A 25,410-nucleotide genomic window follows, 5' to 3' on the forward strand; every position below is an offset into this window, starting at 1 on the left:
TCACCCAGGCTAGAGTGCAGTGGTGCAATCTTGGCTCACTGCAACCTCTGCCTCCCAGGCTAAGTAATCCTCCTGTCTCAGCCAAGTAGTGGGGACTACAGACATCAAATCTTTTTGCCTAATTTTTTGATGAGTTGACTGTTTTCTTACTAATGAATTTTTTAAGGGTTCTGTTCATTTTCTGGATACAAGTCCTTTGTCAGATATGTGATTCACAAATATGTTCTCCGTGTTTGTAAGTTTTTATTCTTTTGACAATTTCTTTCACAGAGGTTTTTTACTTTAATGAAGTCCAATTTATCAATTTTTAAATTTTATGAATGGTGACTTTGTCTCTAAGAACTCTGCCTAACTCCAAAGTCACAAAGATTTCTCTTTTGTCTTCTTATAAGAGTTTTATACTTTTACAGTTAGGTCTCCGATTTTGAGTTAAATTTTGTATAAGATGTGAGGTACTGTAAATTGGTCAAGGCTCATTATAAAAAAATATGGATGTTGAGGTCGGGCGTGGTGGCTCACGCCTGTAATCCCAACACTTTAGGAGGCCAAGATGGGTGGATCACCTGAGGTCAGGAGTACCAGACCAGCCTGGCTAACATGACAAAAACCTGTTTCTACTAAAAATACAAAATAAATAAATAAATAAGCCGGGCGTGGCAGCGGGTACCTGAATCCTAGCTACTTGGGAGGCTGAGGCAGGAGAATCACTGAACCTGGAAGGTGGAGGTTGCAGTATGCTGAGATCGCACCATTGCACTCCAGCCTGGGCAACAGAGTGAGACTCTGTCTCAAAAAAAAAAAAAAAAAAGCAAGTATCAGTGTTCATGTGAAAACCTGTGTGTCAATGCTTATATAAACTTTATTTGTAAAAAATAAAAAACTGGAAACAACTCAAATGTCTCTTATCTGGGGGATGGATAAACAAACTATGCTGTGCCCTTACAGCAGAATACGACTGCAGTAAGGAGCGAGCCACCGAGGCACACGGCAGTCTGCGTGCATTTTGAAGCCGCGCTGATTGAAATGCACTGCGCCATATGCAGCCAGACCCAAAAGACCACGTACTGTATTACTCCACTTAGGTACATTCTGGAAAAGGGAAAATGATAGGGAAGGGTGTTGCCAGGACTTAGGATTGGGGAATGTTTTGATGATACTGGGATAGCACAGGGGAATCCTGGGGGAAGGGTGGTGGAACTGTTCCATCTTCCTTGGTGGTTTGACTGCGTTTGTCAAAACTCATGGAATTACATACCAGAAAGAGCAGATTTCACTATGTGTAAATTTTCACCTAAGTTATAATAACAGCTCATCCTTTCGTAATGACATTTTACCACAATCGGTCCTATCGTCTGGGTGGTAGAAGGACACATCATGGCATGCTCCTGGGCTTCTCTGCCAGCCCGTGGCTCGAAATCTGATGTGGTGGGAGCATTTACCCGTGGAAACTGGGAAACGCTACAGATCGAAGGTGAATTTGTTTTGTTGATTGTCGAGACTTAAAGTGATGAAGAAAATGTTAATGCCAATTAAATGTAAATGTGTCTTATCTATAGCAGTTACATCAAAAGTGGAAGAAATTGTCAAAGTATTTAACAACTATTATCTGACTCAGCAAAGAAGTCACTCACTGACAAACTCAAAGTCCAACATAGGTTTTTGTTCTTTCACTTTAATTTATTCCTTAAGGTAAACACAAATATCAAGCAGCATTCCTGTCAGAACTAGTCTCATTTGTCAGTTACAACCATAGGTTGGCTGTGGATGCAAGAGTCTGCCAAAAATCAATGAAAGCCTTCTGTGGGAATCGGTTGGCTGGCTGGGCTTCCCAGTTAGAGTCCTGTACATCTCCTTTTGTGAACGGTGTGCTGCAATTCCTTTATAGCGGTCCAGTGTGTTCTAAATGCACAAACCTGCATCTGTTCGCATCCTCCCCGGCCTGGCCCTGGAGAGCTGGTGGCTCCACATTGATCAGCAAGCCCCTGCTGGGTGTCACTGAACATGGACAGGAGGCTCCAGATGGGAGCACTGGAGCAACTCAGCGTCAGGGGCCACGAGGAGAAGGCGCTGGTAAAGGAGATGAGGGACGTGCATTGGTGAAGGGCAGGGAACCGTGGGAATCTAGAGAAGGTGTGACAGGGAGGGAGTGGACACTGGCATCACCGTTACTCAGAGGGCTCAGGAGGGATGGCCCAAAGCTGGGGGCCCTCGAGGAAGTGCGTCTCAAAGCCAGGTGGCGGAGCCGGCCACTTGCCGCCATGTGACTTCACCTCCCCGAGTCACTTCCTCAGCTGTGCAGCTGGAGGTGCAGCAATGGCCCTGACACCTCGGGTTGCACAGACGAAATGGGGTGACGAGGGTAAAGGCTAGACACAGGCTCTGAAGTGCCCAGCACATGGCAGCTCCTTCTCTCTCGCTTCTGTGGGGAGGTGGCCTTGTCCTGAGAGGAGGATGGAACAGGTTGGGGCTGGAAGCTGTGAGGATGAAGGCTGCAGAGTGAACTGCGTTCTTTGAAGGCGTTGCACAGGAGCCACGGGAACCCCTGCAGGACACTGAGCAGGCGGGGACCAGAACAGAGCCATCCTGGGAGAGGCGTGGGTGCCGCTAGCCACAGAAGAGCAGGAGCTGTGTGCTGAGTGCAGGGAGTAGGTAGCAGGTCTGAGGGGCCACCAAGGCAAGGTGACAGACTTGGGAGGCACAGTGGGGTGGAGGGATCTGGGACTCGGCTTTGGTCCTTGGCTCTGCTCCCCCAGCCTTCCTCTGGAGAGGCATCAACAGGACTGCTGAGAGCAGGGGCCCATCCTCCATGAGAAATCTCCGGATGCAGAGGGGAGGCAGTCCCCTTTGCAGATGGCACAGGGGCAGGAGTGAGCACACCGGAGGCTGCAAGAAGCCCCAAAGGCTCCGCACGCACGCAGACGCAGGTCCCCTCCTACTTGGCCCAGCTCTGTCGTGGTCTGTGAGGTGAGAGGAGGGGTCAGGACTTTGGGACAGGGCCTCTGCACCTCAAGACTTGGCTCTCCAGGCCCCTAGCACCTTCTCATTTGCCAGCGTTTTCCAACACCTTCTGACGGGTTGGTTTAAATCAATAATGGTCCTCACTGGTCAACTACTGTCTATCGAGCACATGCCAGGCCCTGTGCCTCTGATGAGGATGAGCAGCGCCAACACTGGCTGCTTCCCAAAGGTCAGTCCAGTGAGGGCTGCTTTCTCATTGTGGCACAAGGCAAGACTTGAAACGGATGGTTTTTTGTTTTGTTTTGCTTTTTAAGAGACAAGGTTTTGCCATGTTGCCCAGGCAGGTCCCGAACTCCTGGGCTCAAGCGATCCTCCCACCTCAGCCTTCCCAAGTGCTGGGACAACAGGCATGAGCCACCACACTTGGCCTGTTGGAGTCCTTTTTGATAAGGTGACTTGAGACAGGAAGGAAATGCTAAAGCCAGCACAGGGTGTCCCAGGGGCAAGGGCATTCCAGGCCAGGAACCACAGGCGTGAAGGCTGAGGCAGGATGTGCTCGGCATGTTCAAGAACTTCAGGAACACCAGGGATAGATGCAGGATGGCAGAGAATGGTGAGAAAAGAGGCCAGAGCTGGCAAGACGCCTTTAGGACTCTGGCTTTTACTGAGGGACATGGAAGCCGCTGGAAGGTCTGAGCTCAGAATGACCCGAGCTAACCTGTCTTGCAGGGACTACTTTGCTGTGGCAGACACTGGCAGGAAGGCTGGCTGTGGCCACCCACTGCCGGGCACTGGCAACCTCGTCCTTTCCTTCCACAGTGGACCAGCCTTGGTCTGTGTGACCTGCAGAATACAGACGTGATGGGGAATCACTCTCCGTATCAGGTTTTAAGGGAACACCGTGGCTTCCATCTGGCTGCCGCTCACAGATCCCTGCTCTGGGGAAGCCAGCTACCACCAAGCTGTGAGCTGCCTGTGGAACGCGCCGTGTGGCATGGAACTGAGGCCTTCTGTCAATAGCCACGCGAGTGAGCCTGGAAGCAAATCCTCTCCAGGTCAAGCCCTCAGAGATGGCAGCCTTAGCTGGCATCTTGGCCACTTCATGAGACCCCAAGTCAGAACCATCCAGCTGAGCTGCTCCCGGATTCGTGACCTTCAGGAGCCACGTGAGGTTGCTTTAGCTGCAACCTGCTACACAGCAGTAACAGCAGGATGGCTTAGGCCAGGCGGTTAACAGGTAAATTATGCATACATTTTAAAGATCAGAATTTTGATTTCTTGTCACTAGAAGCCCATTGCACTATAGAACCACCTAAGAATTTTGATTTTTAGGCATTTGGCAAGAGGAAGGAGGGGAAGGGCAGTGACGTGGGGAAAACGGTATGGAGGGTATGGGGGTGGGCGGTAGCGAGTAGGTGGCAAGCAGTTTGGACAGGTCAAGTCTGAGATTCATTAGACATCCGAATGGAGCGTGAGGCAGCAGTCGGTTATAAAAGCCGGGCTCTGGGGAGAAGTCGGCATTTGGATGTCTTTACGTGCGAGATTCTGGCTGAGCTCAGGAGAGTGGACACAGACACAACCTCTCAGCCCCAGGAGAGGAGGAGGAGCCCCCAGTAAGGCAGGCAGAACCTGAGTGGGGTGTCCTGGAAGCCATTAGCAGCGTTCAGGAGCCCTTGTCCTCCTCTTCCTCCCCGCCACGCCCCCAGGCAGCTTGCATGATGAGGCCTGAAGACCATTGCCAGTGTCACTGGCAGTGGAAGACAGTCGCCCTGACGAGGGGAGGTGGAGGGAGCAAGGCGACAGCCGGCTGGAAGTGAGGAAGGATCATGGGGTTAAGGGGTTTTCATCTCGAAGGCCGCTATCATCATCGGTGTGTGTGCGCTGACAAGAAGGATGCAGGAGAGGGGACATTTATAATGAAGACAGGGATGCCTCCGAGGTTGACATGAACCTCAAGGAATGGACATGTGAACTCCCAAGGTGGGGGTGGGGTGCAGGGTGGGGCGCTCAGGGGCATGGCCCTCCCTGATGGGCTGGCATGAGCCATGCGGCCTAGAGCCACAGTCTCCCTTCCGGGCATCCCCATCCTGGAAGAGAGGGACACTGGGAGGGCCCAGAGCACCACAGATGCTGTGAGCACTTGAAGGAAGAGATGACGACTTTGGCCTCTTGGATGTAGTGGTTTCATAGTGGACTTTATTGGGAAAAGTTAGTGTAAAAAACATTCAAATTTGTAAAATTCATATAAGATGGTAAGTTATGCCTTATAGTTACAGTAATCACTATAGTAATCACAAATAAGGTAAAGTCTAAATTACTGCCTTCGCAAACACTACTTTGTCAGGTTTTTCTGCTGCAAGCCCAAGGCGGGAAACACTGCAATTATTAGAAGTGAGCCCAGTGATGAGTTTGCATTTGAAGCTGGAAGAAAGAGGAGAAAAGTGTGTTCCGATTACAACACTGTAGCCTAAAAAAAAGCAACTTTACTAATGTCCTGCAGCAGCGTACATTAGTAATTGTAACCATGCATTTAAATGCTCATTTCATGTCATAGAGTAATCGGTTTTCTTCATGATACATTACGTTTTACTGAGTGTGTTCCTCTAAAGACCTTTCTGGGAACATTCCTTCTCCAGGGACTGCTTCCCGAGATGCCCAGGTTGCTTACCACAGGTCATCTTTGGTCATGTAAAAGCAGTCAAGCTGTCTGGACTGCACCCTCTCAACTGAGGTTGAGCCACATTCCCTTCTCTCAAACCCTAATGCCGCCCTCACTAAGAGAATGGGCATCTCGGCTTGCTCAGAGCATTACTAACAAGCTAATGTGGGATTCTCTTTGGTTATGGAATTTTTACTTTTATTTAAGCATATAAAAAAATACAGCTAGAAGTAGGCTCCTGCATTCTAAAAGCATTTTTAATCAACTTAAACTCTGTTCTTGGAAAATTCACCACCCGGACTGGTTCACAGTCTGCCCATTTCCCTGTGGAATCTAACATCAGTGTTGTATGTAGCAAATTCATTTGAGTGATGAACAGTGACTGATCTTCAGGAGCCCAGAGCGGTGGCGGCAGCTGGCCTGGGCAGACTTAGATGCTGTCCATGGCTTTGAACTCGCTGAGGGCCTGCACCGGGTTCACGTGCTTCTTCTGAGATGCCCGTTTAATCTTGGTCTGCGTCTCATCCTGTTTCTCTCTCTTCACCAAGGGCTTTTTCTCTGGTGCCTTCATCTTCCATGACACAGCAGGAAGGTTGAGGGAAGCCATACCCTGCGACTTTTGGTATTTGGTGGAGGCGACGTAGGATGCCTTGACTGTCTGCACCACAGCATTCATCAAGTTCTTGGCTGCCTGGATCAGGGACATGGCGCTGTCCACCTGCGAGGCAGACAGGGGTGGTGAGAAGCACAGGCCTGCCCTCCAGCAACGTGGACATAGGTGGGCTGTGCCTGAAGGGGGGCCCCCTGCTCCTCTGCAAGACCAGGGCCTGGGCGGGTCGCAGAGGATTGGGCAGCAGCCTGTTGCTGAGGAACACCCTCAACAGCTGCTCTTATCTAAATAGCCTGGAAGCACCTGCCCTCAGACCCTTTGAAGAAGACATGAGGCAGCCTCGCCTTGCTCGCCCCCACCCTCCAGCAAGTGTTTATTCACTCAGAGCGGAAGCCACTGTGAGTGATCCCAGAGCTACAAGCACGTGGGGGAGGAGAAGCAGGAATCGAGACAGGGACGTTTATGGCAAAGCAGATGAGCAAATGGTCTCAATATGTTCAATGTAAGAAGTGTTTCTTTTAAAGGAAATTTAATGGGATTAAAAGAAGCCACGAAGGCTCGGTGGACCCCAGTCCACTCAGCAAACCTCTTTCCCCTGCCCTAGGTGAGAAAGGCCTCAGAACTGTGACCTGACAAAAAGAGATGCCAGCCAAGCACTCTGAGGGGTGAAGGGCTTTCGAGAAAGCATCCTATCGATGTCTACTCTTAATTCCTCTCTGGGGGAAGAAAAGGAAGTTTCGTTTTGTTTTGAGACAGTCTTGCCCTGTTGCCCAGACTGGAGTGCAGTGGTGCCATCTTGGCTCACTGCAACCTCTGTCTCCCAGGCTCAAGCAATTCTTGTGTCTCAGCCTCCCAAGTAGCTGGGACTTACAAGCACTTGCCACCACGCCCGGTCCCAAGGAAGATTTTTAAACATTTATTTCCCAGTGAGTGGCCAGCAAGGGGGAGGCGGCCAGCCTTTCAGCCCTTGAAGTGGCCCACCCGTGTCACAGTTCTACAGGGAACAGATGATGGATAGACCCTGGTCTCCGGAGGCTGGGACAGGACTTGGGGTTTCTGCTCAGCACACATTCCCAGGGCAGGTGTGTATGTGGACAGGAAGTGACTTCATTTCTGACAAGGGTCAGCACGTTCCCACTGGCCCTCTTTTTTCTCAGCTAGTGCTTACCCCAGAGACAACGAGCTCCCCGCCGAGATTCTGCACCTCGGCCTTGACCTTGCTACAGATGTTGAGCTGGTGGCAGTAGAGGGCGATGCGTTGCAGGTAGGCCAGCAGGTCCTGCTTGCAAGCCGAGTCTGGGCACTGAAGGGAGAGCAGGCTTAGCACCGAGCACCCTGGCCTGGACCAAGCACCTCCCACCCTATGGGTGTTTCTCAAAGGTTCAGCGTGGCACTCACATGCTTCCTGTCCTCTTGCTGGAGCAAAGTCACCCAATTACCTGAGGCAGTCACAGCCCTGGCCTACACTCTGCTTGGGGATGGAGGCAGGTGAGCTGACGGAAGTCGTTCATGGGACCCTGGCTGCGCCGCACGGCACTGGTTGTACAGCCAAGGCCTTCTGAGCCTCCCGCTGACTTCCCTCCCGAGACAGCAGGGAAACCACCCTGGCCAAGGATCCCCTCACCCCGCATGGCAGGGTGCAGGCCCGTGCTCCTCAAGGTGAGAACAGGCTGGCTCAGAAAGTAGGAGCCTGGCTATGGAGAAAAGTCCAGATGTTTTGAGCTAAGTAAACAAATAGTTTTTCTGCTCCGAGGCACTTTGCGTTATTAAGGCCTGATGACAACAAAAGCCACTCACTGCAGGCTGAGGTGGAGGATAAATGAGTAAAGCAAAGCAAGAAAAAAAAGCAGTCAGGGATGGTCAAAGAGAAAAGGGCGGCCCCTGCCCAGTTCCTGTCTCCCCCCATATCTCAGGGTTTTAGAGGCTCCCAGATTAGGACCAGCCTAGAAAGCTTTACCCAAAGGAAGAAACAGAGCACCTCTCAAGTGTTCATAGCAAGCAAAGTACACCACAGAGACTGGTATGAACTGCAACCCTGCAGAGCATACTGGAGATGAGCTGTATTCTAAGTAGTCATGGAAGCAGGGCAGCCATGTGATTTGCATTTTCAGATGACACTACTGGCAGCTGGATGCAGAAGTGGAGAAAGGAAAGAATAGGAAATCAGGAGCAGCCACAGTAGTCCAAGTGGCTATGGAGCTCTGCAGACAGGACAAGACTGGTTTGTGTTGAGATGCATTTGGCTAATGGAAGCAATAGGCCCTATTACCGAGAGACATAATAGACAACAGCAGAGGTTAATTTGGCTACAAGTGATGGACGATTATTCCAGTACATCCACATCTGCTCTGGAGAATCCTTACGAATCTATGATGGGATGAATAAGAACCATTTTTAGAGATGGGTGGCAAAAGTGCTGTGGCCCATGAAACTTACCCTGAATGGACCAGGCTGGGCTGCCTGAGTCCCAGAAGGAGCTTGGAGACCCACCTGGCAGGTCTGTCACTTACGTAATCTGCGATGGTCCGGCCAAGCCTGTCCATCCTGGATCCTGCCTCAGCAATTTTCTTGGCAGCACTGATGACATCTGATGTATTTTTGAGTGGTCCTTTACCTCTGAGAAGAGAGAACAAGGATCATTGTATGTGAAACCCCTCACAGTTGGAGATGAGTAGAAAACAGAAGATGTCCACAAAGCCCCATGGCTTGGGCTGTCTGAGCTGCTGTGCAGGTGACCTGTGGGGAAAAAAGTGGCCCCTGTGCAGCCTGGTGGGGCCAGGGTGCTGCTCACCGGGTAAAGTCAGTCATCTCCATCATAATCATGCACATCTGCTTGGCTAGCACAATGATGTCATTGCCACTGTCATCCCATTTGGACACTTCAGCATCCAGCTTGCTCTTTTCTTCCTGGAAGCTGGCCACCTGTTCCGCAATCTTCGCTTTTTGCTCCTGGGGAAGCTGAGCCATGATCGCCTGTGATCAGAAGCACAAAGAGCTCTTACATAAAAAGAATAGGAAGTTCTCAGAGTGCATTAGCCAAGAATATTTCCAACAGGCAATCTATGGCATAGGTAGGATAATGCTTTAACAGATTTCACTTTGCCTAAAGGGCTATTTCTCTCATTTTTTGCAGACACTTACAGCAGCCTGAATTTCCGACCCACTTTCGAGCACAAGTTTTAGTGTGGAAGCGAACAGCAAGGGGTGGAAGGCTAATGCGGAAGCTTTGGAATCACAACTGTGCAGGGACAGAACCTGCTTATTAATTCTTTAATACAAGACAAGAAATAAGAGAAGGGGTTGATGAAAGTGTGGAACCCTTTCCCTGGTGGACATTTCCAGCTATTCAGGGTGAACTGAAAGTGGCTTTAGAATGTACACCTGAAGAAAGAGGGCTGAGCACTAAGGCCATACTCGAGCAGCACCTGGAGGCCTGCTGCCCACCTCCAGCCCACAGACCTACGGCTGAAGCTCCTCCCTCTCAGCTTCCCAAAGTGCTCATGACGGAGCAGGACATAAGGCAGGGATGTGCTCACTGTTCACGACAGATTTCCAAGGAGTGAAATCAAAGACTCCTTAGAAATATTTCTTGGCATCCTCCCCAAAACATAAATGCTATTGATTGAAGATTTAATGACTCAAATGAATGCAATGGCTCTGACTGGCTTTCTTGAATGTACCACTGTTATTTTTTTAAACCCATGAATAATTAAATAGTTCATACCCATGGTATCATTGAGATGGCCAAAGGCAGCAATCTTTTTCAAATTTCACGATCCTTTCAACAAACACTGCATTGACTAAATTTCAGCCCTTTCCTGACCCAGGGCTCTATCATAAACCAAAGCCCCAGGGCACTGCAGAGGAGGCCCAGGACCTGGTCTGTCTCTAGCTGAGGAGGCTACAAGTGACTAGCAGGTGCCACAACTTAGTTTAACTTCAGTCTACTGCTAGAGAGAGAGAAATGGTGTTCTGAATACTGAGGGTGTTTTCCTGGAAACGAGAAAGTGGACAGGGAAGGTCGGCCGCACAAGCTGAACTGCCCCACGGAGCGCTTCCTTACCCGGGCACTCTGGCCAGCTATCAGCTGATCGTCTTCTGTCTGGACGCTTGTCCTACTTCTGACATCGAAATCTTCTGTCTCAAAGTCAGAGTCATCCAACTCCTCAGGGGTCTGCCACCAAGACAGAGATCACAAGTCAGACACATCTCTGGGCCATGGGCCACCAGCCACCCTGAGCCTCTTAGCCAGGTGCACGGAGGCCCAGAATTCTGGATTTTAATGTGCAGTGTTCTGAACAGTATGATGAATAAAGTCAAAATCACTCAGCATTTGTCTTGAACCTCTGCTTCACTGGTGCACGCGCTGGGCTGCCTGGCCCACAGCAGGCCTGCGCTGGCTTCATTGTGTGTGGGGCTCAATGGCTATCACTGAGTCAATTCACTATTTCTTTGTAAGACATAAGGTTGTTTTTTTTCCTTTGAGACAGAGTCTCGCTCTGTCACCCAGGCTGGAGTACAGTGGCGTGATCTTGGAATCAATGCAACCTCCGTCTCCCGGGTTCAAGTGATTCACCTGCCTCAGCCTACGAGTGGCTGGGATTAGAGGCAACACGCCACCATGCCCGGCTAATTTTTGTATTTTTAGTAGAGACGGGGTTTCTCCATGCTGGCCAGGCTGGTCTTGAACTTCTGACCTCGGGTGATCCACCCCTGCCTTGGGCTCCCAAAATGCTGGGTGGGTTTACAGGCATGAACCACCATGCCCGGTGACATAAGGTTTTTACTTCCTGATTTACTTCCCCAACACCTGTATTTTAAGACAAAGATGAGAACTGTCCTGGGTAGAAAAGGTACTGACTTAAAAACAGAGGTGTTTTGTATACTATTAAGCAGATCTGTTTAACTTTCCTACTTTATGACAAAAAGAAAATTAAATAACTGAGCCTTCTGTTAGGGTACCAAGGCTGCTTGGAGGAGTAAAAATAGGCAATTTTAAAGTATTCTTTTGACTTTCATCAAAAGAAAAGAGGGGAGAATATGACAGGTAAGGGCTGAGTAAATACCCAAGGGACTGATTACTGGTCCTAGCTCTTTGCTTTAATTATGAAATAAGATTCTTATTTTGTACCAACTACCAGCCTCTCATGATTAGCTACTGACTTGAAACATAATGTTGTCCTCTGGCAGTTATCAGTAAGGGGGCAGCAGGCAGAACAGCTGGGGTTGGCGCTCAGCCCAGCCGGCTGGCCTGTGACAGGAGGGCAGTGAGGCGAGTCGCTCATCTGTACCAGGACCTAGTCCAAGCGCAGCCCGAGGACTTGCTGTGAGGTTCAAACAAGAAGATATGCAAGAAACATTCCGGAGCCACCAAGAGCGTGCTGCGCAAAGGCTGGGCCTGTCCCCTTGATGAGGTGAGAAGAGTGGATGCTCACGCAGGTGGCACCAGACGGCATGTCCACGTGACGTCCTGGAGGCCGATGGACTTGGTGACACAAAACACGATGCCAGCACTGACGGTTTTAACGCTGCAGTCACACATGCCTTCGGGACTGGCATGCAATCAATCAGTTCAGGGGCTTTTCAAAGGACCACCTCCTAACATCATCTCTGCCTTCCCAGGACCCCATCGCAGACCCAAGAACCGTTCTTGCCAAGAAAACCGAGTACTCTCATTCATTCATTCATTCATTCATTCATTCATTCTCTCTCTGCCAAGCATTCTGGGCCCTAGAGATACAAAGTGACAGACAGATAAAAATTCCTCTCATGCATATTCTAATGGAAGAAATGGCAACAAAGTAAGCAAATGAATTATATGACACATCAAAAGTGACCAGTGTATAAAGAAAGCAGAGAGGAATGACGGGAGATTTTAATTCCATCTGGGTGTTTGGAAAAGTGTGATGAGAAGGTGCTCTCAAGGAGGGGGAGGCGGGGCGGGCGGCAGCATTGAGACTGTGGGGAAGGGGCGTTGGCCCAGGGAACTGCATGAATAGCACAGAGGCCACAGAAGGGGGGCTTAGCTCACTGCCCCTATGTCACCAGCTTGCCTGGAACCCCATGAGCACAAGGGGAGATAAGCAGGAGATGAGGTTGGAGAAGCGACAGGTTCTAGTCCTAGAAAGCCTCGTAGGCCAGCATAAAGAATGAGTGACGTGGCTGCCTGTGGAGAGGATGGCACAGAGGATAACATGATCTGACTGAAGCTTAGAGAAATCACTCTGGCTGCCCTGTGGCTCATGAGACTGTAGGCACCCAGGATGGGAACGGGGAACCAGCTGAGTGGCACCTGCATGAACCCAGGTGAGAGGTGCTGGTGGCTTGGACGAGGGTGAGAACATGTTCAGGTTCTCTACTGTGAAGGGAGAGCCAAAAGAATTCACAGATAAAGCAGATGTGAGGTATGGGACAAAAGGGAAATAAAAGATCCGAGGTCTGCGCATGAGCAAAGGAAGACGGAGTCACTATCAACATGTGCTGCCTGGGTGGAGCAAGTGAGAGGGAGGAGGCAAGGTGCACAGGCAAGTGTGGAACTTAGGAGAGTCGGCCTCTAGACAGGACTCTGAAGAGGCCAAGGACTTCCCAGCAGGCCACACCCATGTTTCACAGGCTGAGGAGATGGGGAGAAACCAGCCAAGGAGACTGAGAAGGGGTGTGGGTCGAGAGATTTTTTCCCCTTAAAAATGGGAGAATCATCATAGGCTTGGGGAAAGGTACAGAAGGCAGGGCACAGTGAAGAAGCTGGGACCCCAGTACAAGGACATGCAAGGGACGGCCTCGGCGAGAAGCACCAATAGCGATGCCCATAGTCCTAGGAGGAAGGCAGAGCACACGGGCATGGATGCAGTGGGGTGGCCGTACTAACTGCCTCAGTATCCTCAATGAAATCGGCAAGAGGGCCAAATAGGACAGGGGCACAGGTGTGGGTGGTTGGACGGGCACCTGTTGCAGGGCAGCAAGGGCCCACAAATGGCCGCGGCTTCTGCACCTCCGTCGGCGTGGCTGTGGCCACCTGCACTGTGCTCAGGAGAGCAGGTTCCTGCTAAGACTGCACCTTGCAAGGCAAGAGTAAGGAAACAGCAGGGCAGAGGAGTGAGAACATTCAACTATGGACTCAAAGCTGAAAAAGGACTGAACCAAGGACACAAGGGGCTGAGTGAGTGTCAAACGGGGAGGACCAACTGACTGAAGGCCCCACAGTGGACTCCAAGGCTTGCTGGGAGTTGCAGGACTCAAGGGCGCAACCTCAACAATAGAACCGGGCGGCTGGGGATGACAAAGACAATGGCAGGCAGTGACAAAAGCTGAGGTACAGCTATGGCCATGAGGCTGAGGTGGAAGGAGGACAAGACATCAAGAAACTGAGACGCCCAGGGGCTGGAAGGATGATTCTTGAATGAAGACAGGAATAGTGTCAGAGAGCAGGACGGTAAGCCGGGAGCTCAGCCACAGACGCCGCAGAGGCCCCTTTCTCCTCTGCCCTTGCTACAGGCCCTCCAGGCATTCTGGCTATGGGGAAAGGGGCTCAGCACTTGGCCATGAGCCTAGGAGCATCACCTGGGGCCACTTCTTCCCCCAACACCCTGGGGTTCCATCGTCCTGTCTGCCTGCAGCCCCTCTGAAGAGAGGGGCACTCCATGTGAACAGTAACCTGAATCTGTGTTACGGAAAGGCTTCCCTCTCTGGTACTAGCTTGAGAACCATTATTTTCTGTAATTTCCTGCCTAACTCAAACTGAAGCCTCATGTTGTAGAGACTGTTTATCCTAAATTAAATCGTCACCTCAGGCTAGCTCCTCTTCTTGGCCCAAGTATGGGCTCTAACTTGCAACCAACAGTCATTTTAGACAACATAATTAAATATATCTCATTCTAACAGCTTTTAGACTCATGGTTTTAATATACTGCTACCGCATCTGCCGAGTTCTAGAATGATGCATTGCTCAAGTTTAGCAAATGATAAGAAAGAAGCTGTTAAGACGTCTGAAATGCAGTTACTCACCCTTATCATCAGCACTGCTTTCCTGATGTCCCGGATGCCGTCATACACCAGGCGGGAGGCATCGATAAACTCATTCTCATCCATTGGCTGGGCAGGGTCCGAGCTGAGGGCTTCCACGGCCGCCTCTACTTGCTCAGTAAAACGTGGCATGACTGTGGAGAAAGAGGCACAGCAGATGTCCTGGTACGCAGGCAGCATCATTCCCCTGACCCTCCCTGAATCACTCAGCTAGACAGAAAGAGGTGAGGCTTATGATGAAGAGCCTCTGCTTCTACCTATGTGAGCAGTATTTATGGTTGAAATAAATTAAATGCAGTATTTTACAACGACTCAAATCATCTTTTTCTCTGCAACAGAGGGATTGGATGGTTGAGAACTTGGAAGTGAGACTAACTTGAAGCCTTGCTTAAGAATGGGACCTACCTTAATTTAGTCTTTACTCACTAATAGGAGATTAAACTCAGAAATTCATCTTAAATAGTGGTTTAGAATTAGTCCCATGATTACTCATGAGATACACATGAAGAAAATACGCTTGTGAGGCCTGAATTTGGCTATGACCAACTTCTCAGGAGCCTAATGTGCCATGAGACCAAATCTGAGTTCCCGACTCCTCCTTCCTCACCACAGGGCTGGGCTACTCGGGTGGCCTGCCCTACTCAGGTTGCGGTGTGTGCGAGCACTGAAATGCTAGAGTTCCCATACCTGTGTTGGAGAGAAGCTTAGTGGCTTCCAGAACCTTCTCTGTGTAGACTCCTGGCTCATAGTTGTCCATCTCTGAGGTGACTACGTGAATGACCCGGGCTGCCCGGCCTCGAATTGCACCAGCTGTGCGGTCCAGGCCATCCACATCCTTCTCCTGGAGAGCAATGACACATTTGTTCACATCTTCCAAAATGTGATTCTCTGGAGAACAAGCAAAAAGCTGAATGAGGAAGGAGGCCTTCTATGAGAAGGTGGCAACTGTAAGCTAGCATCTATCATTTATTGTTTGCTTGGTGCCAGCCACGGTGCTGAAAGCTTTACATATTTCATTGGAGAGACCAGTGACTAGTGACAGAGACAAACTAAACCTGTTATCACCCTCAAGAATAACAATCTTCATTCCAGGCTTTAAAAACAAAACAAAATAAAAAAACAGGAGACATGCCCATCTTTGAGACACAGTTGTTCTGTAAGCCTGGCAGAAAATCATAGAAGCATCAATAACTTCTCTTCCTCTAGCTTCACTGACCCTATGTCCCAAATAAAGGAAAGGCTAAATTAGAACAAAAGTCCACTGTCCCCTCTTCCCTCTCCTTCCAGGAGATGCTGATGATACTCAGACAATCTACCATGAAGCCAGTACAGCCCAGGGGAATGAGAAGGTGCTGGAAAGCAGGTTGAAGCCTCCTCGAGAGGAGCCTGAGGCATGACTTGAACTATTTAATAACCCTCTTCATGGCACACAGATGGGCTTATTGTGATATTTGAAGGGTCCCTAGAGGTGAAAACCCCTGACTCCTATGAAGCTGATGGGTGGCTCCTAACAGTCACACAGCTGAATTTGGGCAACACACCAAAACTATTTTACCTCAAAGGAAAAAGCCTGACACTATAAATTTTTAGGAACCCCACCACAAAGGGTTTGCTCAAACTCATCTATAATAACAACGTGGAAGCAAACCAAGAGAAGAGTAGATAAGTGAATTATGGGAACTATGCAGCCATTAAAGTGCAGATCTGGAGGCTGAGGCAGGAGGATGGCTTGAACCCAGGAGGCAGAGGTTGCAGTGAGCCGAAATTATGCCACTGCACTCCAGCCTGGGCAACAGAGTGAGACTCCATCTCAAAAACAAAAACCAAAACAAACAAAAAATACCTTTCCAGAGAAGGCCAGGAAATAGTAAGAATTCTTATTAGAGAAGGGAAAACTAGATTACTGCAATATATTTAAGACCATATTTTGGTCTCTATTAATTATAGATTATGAGACTTGCCAGGGTTTATACCAATGAACTAATGAAAGAGTAAACATATTAAACTTCTAACATAAACACATTTTAAGAGGGATATTTAAACCAATTACAAGAATAAATGGATTTGGAGCCCATCACAAGCATTTTTAAAGTATATAAACTCTAATAATTCAAACTAAAAAATGTACTGAGCAGGCCGACCATACAAGGTTTTGGGTTAAAAATTGTTTTTACTGGATCTAACGCAATACCGTTAAGATGAAACTTGCATTGCTAAGGAAAGGAATAAAATGGAAAGAAAGCGTGTTGATAACAAAACTAAGAATCAATGTTTTCTCCTATCATTGATTTTAAGACTCATCCCTGTTTCAGAATCAATGAAGTATGGCATTCCCTTCCATTCATTAAACAAAGTGACCCAAACTTCTACCAAGGATTTTTTAACCTTTGTCTAGATATCTCTATGGTTTGGTTTTTTTTTTTTTTTAAATCCACCTAGACTTTCTTGAATTCATCCTGGCCTTCTTCTAGATGAACCTAAACCAGGAAAGGGTATGCCATTTTTTAGAGTAACATTCCCCACTTCAGGAAGCTGAACAAAGTAATATTCTCTACCCTCATGAAACAGGTGTCTCTAGGAAAGCCCCAGCCTCGCTGAGGCTGCCGCCCAGGACAGAGCACCCAGCCGCCTCTCCACAACTGAACCTGATGCGGGGAGGTGCGAGTCCACTGTTTAACGGAGGGGGACAGGCTGTGCCCACACTAACTGAAACTATAAATCATTTTAGCTAAGGAAACAGCATAGGTCCACTATGAGTAGATACACAAATCTGTACCCATGAACAGCTGTCCAATACATGATTTATAGGTGTGCTCCTAATAGAAAAAAATCATACACACACACACACACACACAGTCCATACAAAATATGGACAACTATATGTAAATGAATATAAAAGGAATTATATTATGGACACTACTGTATCTTTTTCACTTGAAAACCTTTCTAGGTCTGGCCCTACAGATCTACCTCATCCATTTTAATGGTTGCATAGTATCCTACTGAAGAGATGGAGGGGCTATAATTCACTTATTCAATCTTTCCTTAGACATTCTGGTTGAAGAAAACATCCCTATACAGGTATTTTGGCAAACATTTGTGACACTCTCCTAGAGAAAATGTCTAGCAATGAGATCGCTGAGTTAAAAGGTATATATGTTTAAAGTATTAGTATGGTACCTAATTGCCCTCCAGGAATGATGCCATAAGAGATGTCAGAACTTCAGTCTACAATGTGTAGCAATAGAGCCTCTTCTTTGTACCCTCTGCCCTGGGTATCTTTATAGCATGCAGCGTATGCAGGGCTGCTGCACACAAAGAAAATGAAAACGATGTTTCATACTTTAGGTAGAGGATTTACCCTGTGACATGAACTATTCTGAGGGCTTGCCATGTAAACTCTATGTAGTAAGCTTAAAAAGAAAAAAAAAAATCACTGGCCGGGTGATTTTTGATTACATGGTGGCTCATGCCTGTAATCCCAGCACTTTGGGAGGCTGAGGCGGGCAGATCACGAGGTCAAGAGATCGGAACCATTCTGCCCAACATGGTGAAACCCCATCTCTACTGAAAATACAGAAATTAGGTGGGTGTGGTGGCACACGCCTGTAATCCCAGCTACTCAGGAGGCTGAGGCAGGAGAATCGCTTGAACCCGGGAGGTGGAGACTGCAGTGAGCCAAGATCACGCCACTGCATTCCAGCCTGGCAACAGAGTGAGACTCCGTCTCAAAAAAAAAAAAAAAAAAAAAAACACCACTAATCTAACTTCACCACTTCCTCCAAAGACAGAAACTCTGTCTATAGTTTAGCATTTCTGCTATTAAACACAAAACCAACATTTAGGTACAGTAATCTTTCTATTTAATGACCTCCCAATCAGACCAAATTCTTTGGACACATACATTGACATTTAATGAAGGCGAGTGCAAATTACCACTCCAATTGTTGATCCAAAGCATTTAATGCATTATATTGTTTCTAAGAGCATTTAGTAAAAAAATTTAATAAACCCAATTACAGCTTCTCTAAACAATCACTTGAGTCTTCAAAAAAAGGGAGCCAAAACTGCAACATGTAAGCAGTGAGGGAATGGAAATCAGTAACATTTCCATGGAAAATGTTTATCAAACACAATCCAAGTGAAATTCAAAGAGTCTTTGTCACTTTGATGAATTTCAAACCACTCTCCTTAAGGGACTGGTCAATATAAATATATTCTTGGTTTGCTGAATGCTACCATTTTAAACCATCTCCAATATTTACCAGGCAGCATTTGGAATAGAACAGCTTGTGGGTGAGGAGACCCTACCCCTCCTCCCTGGAGGTATCATGCATATTCCTCTTTCTATGCAAGTGCGACTGTCACATTATTTGGCAGTGACCAAAGTTCCCCTGCCCTACAGCCTCATGAAATGCTGGCATGGGGTCTTGGTGGCTGCACCAGGTTATACACAAGATGACTATTACTTTTTGAGCCACAAATGCATGACTTGTTCTAAGTATGAGGGAATTTCTGGAACCAATGGGGCAGAATATCCAGAACAAAGGAGCTGACGTCCTACTCCGTAACGATTTCCTCATGGACGGGTTCTCAGTGACTGGACAGCGCTATAGCCAATATCCAGGCCCCATGGAGTGTAAAAGAATTTGATGGTGGAAAATCACAAATGCAAATACTACATAAAACCTCTCACACTGTATCAAAGGGCCTCAAGCCCCAGGAGACAGCAGAAAACAAACACTCCAGGGAGTCAGGGTGCATCCCTGCTGTTCATTTAGTAAAAGCTACGAAGCCCACCTACCTCAAAAGCCAGATCAGGTGCTGGGCACTTGCCAGGCAGCCCCCTACTCAAAAACAAGCCCATCTCACTATGGATCCACCGAAGCACCACTATCGCTTTAGGGCCAGGGGACATTGGCAAATGAGGCAGGGTCAGGTCAGGGCCAAGATGTGGCTTCCCATCTAAATACTGCCCGTGACTGCTGCAGATGACACTTGCCTAGGCTGTGTGTCAGGTGAGATGGGGAAGTATCTCTAGTCCCCCGAAATAAAAAGTGCTAAAGCTGGGCCGGACGCCGTGGCTCACACCTGTAATCCCAGAACTTTGGGAGGCTGAGGTGGGTGGGTCACCTGAGGTCAGGAGTTCGAGACCAGCTTGGCCAACGTGGTGAAACCTTGTCTCTACTAAAAATACAAAAAATTAGCAGGGCATGGTGGCAAGCACCTGTAATCTCAGCTACTCGGGAGGAGGGCTGAGGCAGGAGAATTGCTTGAACCACCAGGAGGCAGAGGTTGTGGTGAGCCGAGATCCCGCCATTGCACTCCAGCCTAGGCAACAAGAGCAAAACTCTATCTCAAAAAAAAAAAAAAAAAAAAAAAAAAAGTGCTAAAGCTACCATGGATGAGGTATGTACGTAAGAGTATAAAGGAGTCTGAATGCTGCAAATTAACTGGTCATTCCAGTAGAAACCTGCACAGGCATCTGCTTGTCTCCATCCCTTATCTATTCCTCCCAAAAAGCATATTATATAAATCAGAGGAATTATGAAGAAAGGTCTTGACCTATTAATGATTTAATTACTTAACATTCCTAAGCAAGGCTGTGACACAACATCAGAAAAACACACCAGGTAGACTTCTAAGATTCAGATGCTCTAAAAACACCACCACCTTTGACTGAAAGAATTGTTCCATGATTTTATTTGCTAAATAGAAACTGTCTAAACTCCTTTCCATCAAATCAATCCCCTCTTATACTCTCATACATTTGCATAAAAACTGAACACACCAGACAATAGTGTATCTGTTAAAAGAATTTGATTTCTCTTTACCATTCTTTTATGTCATATGCCCTAAAGATATTGCCTAGAATCCACTAAATGCTATTGCAGAATCCCTTTTCTTCACTGACTTGACAAATGGTGCATGAGGGACATCTGATGCTGTTACATTTTACTTTGCTATAAGGAGGGCTGAAAATCCCTTCAGACCAAGCCTGAGACATACCCAACCTAATCTCAAAAAAGTAACTTTAAGAATGTAGTATTTATCCGGAGGAGGGCTCTGCATTTAGATTTCAGAATTTGTTGTTTGCTTAAAAGTGTGCTGTGAAGGTGGAATGTTTTTCTCTAAACCGATGAAAAAGAATAATTCAGTACTTCATTGGGAAAAACAACAGAAGGCCAAGATTTCCCAAAAAAGTCATTGCTGCATTTTTGGCACCTGCAAAGATGTGCTTGCAGATTAGTTTTTTGTTTTAAAGTGCCAACACCTGCAATTTGGCAGCCCTGCAGCAACATGGTTTACCCCCTTTTTGCAGTTTACAGATTGCCTGTTCCTCAGTTTCTCAAGTTAAGCCAAGACTACCTGTCCTAAGGAGAGAGTGAGAAGACAGGGAGGCATTGGTATGCAGAACACATAGTCACCCTTATATAGGTCACTGCTGGAGGGCTGTGCTGTGCATGTACTTAAGCCCCGCTTCTGTTTCAAGCCCTACTGCCACGTTCTAGCCTGTGGTTCCCTGGGGTGACAGGTAGTTTCAGCCCTACAAAACTTAGCCACTGATTCTCCCCACAGCCACTGGCCTCAGGAAGTCTGGCACTTTCAGAGAGCAAGCCGTGCAGCCAAGGGCAACAAAGGCCCCGTTAAATGGAGAATGCATTTATAGTTACTCAACTCTAAGAAGACGGGATTGAAATTTATCTCTGTGCGATAAACACTGAATTGCATTTGACAGACATTTTCTATATGAATGCAATTTACTAAGTCATTACCAGTTTATGTTTATATAATGAAATCAACTGTTTTTGTGAGGTGAATTACCCAGATTTATTTTTTGCAAGTTCATAATTAAATGGCACTTAAATATTTCCTCTCTGTTTTCTATCTGTGCATCATACAGACATTCTGTCTTTGGAAAAGTAGGCAGATAAACTATGACTGCGATCATCTCTGAGAGACAGAAGAGAGGCTTTCCAAGAAGGGAAGAAATTATTTTTAAAAAGAAACTAAAGGTGATGGTGTTGAGAATCCCTTCTTCTCCTAAGTTTCATAGGCTCATAACAAATAACCACAGTCTCCACCAAGACACAGATCAATGTTTTTTTCTAAACACAATAGCAGCAAGAGGGATGATGGATGGTCATAGTGTTCTACAGTCCCAGTTGAAAGACCTCACTCTATACAAGCAGGGATAAGCCTTTGCCAGCCAGGTTTCTAATTCATGCTCCTAGGATTCAAACCAGCCCTATCAAGGGAAACATCTCCAACCCCAGCTACTTCCCAGTAGCTGAGAAGCTGTCACTTGAAACCCCTGTAGCTGATGGCTTTTTAAACATTAAAATGAAAATCAGCACAATATTATTGTTAGAATAATTTACCTGCCAAGACGTAGGAGTGTTTGCCCATTAATACAACTTAGACAAAAGTAATTATGAACATCTTCACATACTTCTCTGGGGAATCAGCTCATTACCTGAGACAGCCAAGAAGTCATCAATGGAAGTAATGTCATCGACAGCATCTGTGAGAACACGGACTTGTTTTTCCCACTGTTCTTTAAAAAGATCCATGTTCTCTTGGGCCAGTTTACTCTGTGGTTTTGCTGCTAAAGCCAATGCAGCATTAATAACCTGCAAAAGATATTAAACTTCATTGTTTACTCTTTTTCAGAGTCATGGCTTTGTCGTACATGCATTTCACTAGGAGACATCACACCACATGCTCTATCCTAACTATCACAAAGACAGGGGAAGAGTGTTAAACTACAGGTTTTATATGGTGAGGTTGAAGTAATATATATTTTATTTGCAAACTATGGACAATGATAAAACAAATAAAAAATAACTGTACTAGTTTCATTCATGGTGGCAAGTCTACCATTTTCAGTGACACTAAATTCTAGGCTTTTTACTCCTCATATAGACACATATATAGCCACATCAAAAAATACACAATTAGAATTATATGCCACTTGAAATGGACTATCCTGATTCTTATTGTAAATACTTCTCCATATCATTAGATATATGTTTAAAACACTAAGTTTATTATTCTATGTTATGGACACACTGTTTTTCTCCTACTGTAGGATGTCTGGGTTGTTCTGGTTACTCACCACAAATATCTTGTGATGAAAATGTGGCATTTCAGGTTCTTGATACATTATCAAAATGTCTTCATGAAAAATACATTTATCTAAGCAAAAGTATTTTTCATTTTCTTTTTAATGGAAGGATATTTGACAAAAAACTGCTCAAAAAATGTATAATCTATTAAGGTTTAAAAATAATTTTAGGCCAGGTGCGGTGGCTCACACCTATAATCCCAGCACTTTGGGAGGCCAAGGTGGTCAGATCACCTGAGGTCGGGAGTTCAAGACCAGCCTGACCAACATGGTGAAATCCCATCTCTACTAAAAATACAAAATTGGCCAGGTGTGGTGGTGCACGCCTGTAACCCCAGCTACTCAGGAGGCTGAGCAGAAGAATCGTTTGAACCCGAGAAGTGGAGGCTGCGGTGAGTGGAGATTACGCCATTGCACTCCAGCCTGGGCAACAAGAGTAAAACTCTATCTCAAAAAAAATAAATAAATAAAATTAAAAAAATAAAAATTAATTTTAAAGCCTGGATAACATAGTAAGACCTCATCTCTACAAACAACAAAGAAAATGAGCTGGGCATGGTGGCACACACCTGTAGTCCCAGCTACTTGACAGGCCAAAGTGGGAACACTGCTTGAGCCCAGAAGGTCAAGGGTACAGTGAGCTGTGATCCCACCACTGCACTCCAGCTTGGGCAACACAGTGAGACTCCACCTCAAAAAGACAAGCTGGGTATGGTGGCTCAAGCTCGTAATCCCAACACTTTGGGAGGCTGAGGCAGGAGGATTGCTTGAGCCCAGGCGTTCAAGACCAGCCTGGGCAAACATAGGAAGACTCTGTCTCCAAAAAAACCAAAAGACAAAAAACAGCTTTACTGAGGTAAAATTCACCTATCTACAATTCACCCATTTAAAGGACACAATTTCATTGTTTTTAAAGTATATTTGCAGTTGTGCAACATTCACCACATTCAGTTTTAGAACATTTTCATCACTCCAAAAAGAAACCCCATCCATATCCATTAGCAGCCATTTCCCATAACTCTCCTTACCCCTCCCCCCACTTTTTTTTTTTGCAACCACTAATTTACTTTCTATCTCTATGGATCTGTCTATTGTGGACATTTCAGATAAATGGAATCATGTAACATGTGGACTTCTGTAACTTGCTTTGTGTGTGTTTCTTTTAGAGACTGAGTCTTGCTCTGTCACCCAGGCTGGAATGCAGTGGTGCATTGCATCACTGCAACCTCCCCCCTCCCAGGCTCAAGTGATTCGTGTGTCTCAGCCTCCCAAGTAGCTGGGATTACAGGTGTGCACCACCACGCAGGCAAATTTTTGTATTTTCAGTAGAGACGGGTTTTCGCCATGGTGGCCACACTGGTCTCGAACTCCTGACCACCTCCTCCCAAAGTGCTGGGATTACAGGCATGAGCCACTGCTCCTGGCCTAATATAATGTTTTAAAAGTTCATTGATGGCCGGGCGCGGTGGCTCAAGCCTGTAATCCCAGCACTTTGGGAGGCCGAGACGGAAGGATCACGAGGTCAGGAGATCGAGACCATCCTGGCTAACACAGTGAAACCCCGTCTCTACTAAAAAATACAAAAAAAAAAAAAACTAGCCAGGCGAGGTGGCGGGCGCCTGTAGTCCCAGCTACTCGGGAGGCTGAGGCAGGAGAATGGCGTAAACCCGGGACGTGGAGCTTGCAGTGAGCAGAGATCCGGCCACTGCACTCCAGCCTGGGCGACAGAGTGAGACTCCGTCTCAAAAAAAAAAAAAAAAAGTTCATTGATGTGTAGTATGTATCAGTACTTTGCTCCTTTTTGTTGATGAATAAGATTCTGTTATATGACCATGCCACATTTTATTTAGCCATTCATTAGTTAATGAACATTTGAATTATTGCCACTCTGTTATGAATAATGTTGCTATGAACGCTCATACACGTTTCTGTGTTTTTATTTCTCTGGGAATGGAGTAGAACTGCTGGGAAATATAGTAAACTTTGTGTTTAACCTTTTGAGAAGCTGCTTTACCTTTTTCCAAAGTGACCGCACCATTTTACATCCCACCAGTGTGTATGAGGGTTACCATGCCCTACATCTTCACTAACACTTGTTATTTTCCCCCTTTTTGGTTAATTCTAGACATGCTAGTAGATCTGAAGTGATCACCGTGATGGCTGATGACAGGTATTGTTTCATATGCTTATTGTCCGTTTCTTTACATTCTTTGAAAAGATGTCTATTCTGATCCTTCAGCTGTATTCATTGAATAAGTGAATAATGAGAGTAGCATGAAAATGGGCTGAGAGAATAATTAGTAGGATTCTTAGGTACAAGGTGCTTATGGGTTATTAGAAGTAAATGTGCTTATTTTATTTTTTTGAGACGGAGTCTCCCTCTGTCGCCCAGGCTGGAGTGCAGTGGTGTGATCTTGGCTCACTGCAACCTCCACCTCCCAGGTTCAAGTGATTCTCCTGCCTCAGCCTCCCGAGTAGCTGGGACTACAGGCGCGTGCCACCACACCTGGCTAATTTTTTGTAAGTTTAGTAGAGACAAGGTTTCACTGTGTTAGCCAGGATGGTCTCAATCTCCTGACCTCGTGATCCACCTGCCTTGGCCTCCCAAAATGCTGGCATTACAGGCATGAGCCACCGTGCCCAGCCCAGTAAATGTGTTTATAATCATGCAACTTGGGAAGGAGGCAAAGACAAGAGGAAAGTGCTGGACCTGGATGAGGCAGGAGTGTGGAGGCAGCCCTGAGTGGAGGAGTCTGGGGTGAGTTTTCAGATGCTTTGGATCATGGGTGTAATTCCCAATTTACTGGAGGGGTATTCAAGAATGTTATAACTTAGCCCTCAAAGGCTGGAAGTGATAACAGACTAAAGAAGACTCAGACCCACTAGATTGGTGCCGCTATTCCTCTTCCCTCCTAAACACTTAGAACTGGTAGATTATCAGACTATCAATTATAGATTCACAGGCATAGGGAACTGAGCCATCCCAGTTTATGAACTATTAATAGCCCAACACTTCCATAAGTGCCTGGGTTT

General features: G+C 46.8%; 1 protein-coding gene across 3 annotated transcripts in view; it reads right to left on the bottom strand.

The window, feature by feature from the left end:
* Positions 1 to 5,136: 5,136 nt before the first annotated feature.
* Positions 5,137 to 25,410, bottom strand: part of CTNNA1 (catenin alpha 1) — a 177,395-nt gene continuing 157,121 nt past the window's right edge. Inside the window, exons 11-18 of one of the 3 annotated variants that reach the window (XM_023195287.1) lie at positions 21,727 to 21,883; positions 14,937 to 15,137; positions 14,232 to 14,383; positions 10,291 to 10,401; positions 9,019 to 9,200; positions 8,738 to 8,843; positions 7,396 to 7,530; positions 5,137 to 6,335 (exon numbers count right to left, since the gene is read on the bottom strand). In XM_023195287.1, the coding sequence (XP_023051055.1) occupies positions 6,048 to 6,335; positions 7,396 to 7,530; positions 8,738 to 8,843; positions 9,019 to 9,200; positions 10,291 to 10,401; positions 14,232 to 14,383; positions 14,937 to 15,137; positions 21,727 to 21,883 (1,332 nt within the window). In that variant the 3' untranslated portion in view covers positions 5,137 to 6,047. Of the gene's footprint in view, positions 6,336 to 7,395; positions 8,595 to 8,737; positions 8,844 to 9,018; positions 9,201 to 10,290; positions 10,402 to 14,231; positions 14,384 to 14,936; positions 15,138 to 21,726; positions 21,884 to 25,410 lie in introns of those variants that run through there. The other 2 variants (XR_002727076.1, XM_023195290.1) reach the window with 2 other exon arrangements.

Source organism: Piliocolobus tephrosceles, chromosome 4, assembly GCF_002776525.5.
Source record: "Piliocolobus tephrosceles isolate RC106 chromosome 4, ASM277652v3, whole genome shotgun sequence".
Classification (NCBI taxonomy): domain Eukaryota; kingdom Metazoa; phylum Chordata; class Mammalia; order Primates; family Cercopithecidae; genus Piliocolobus; species Piliocolobus tephrosceles.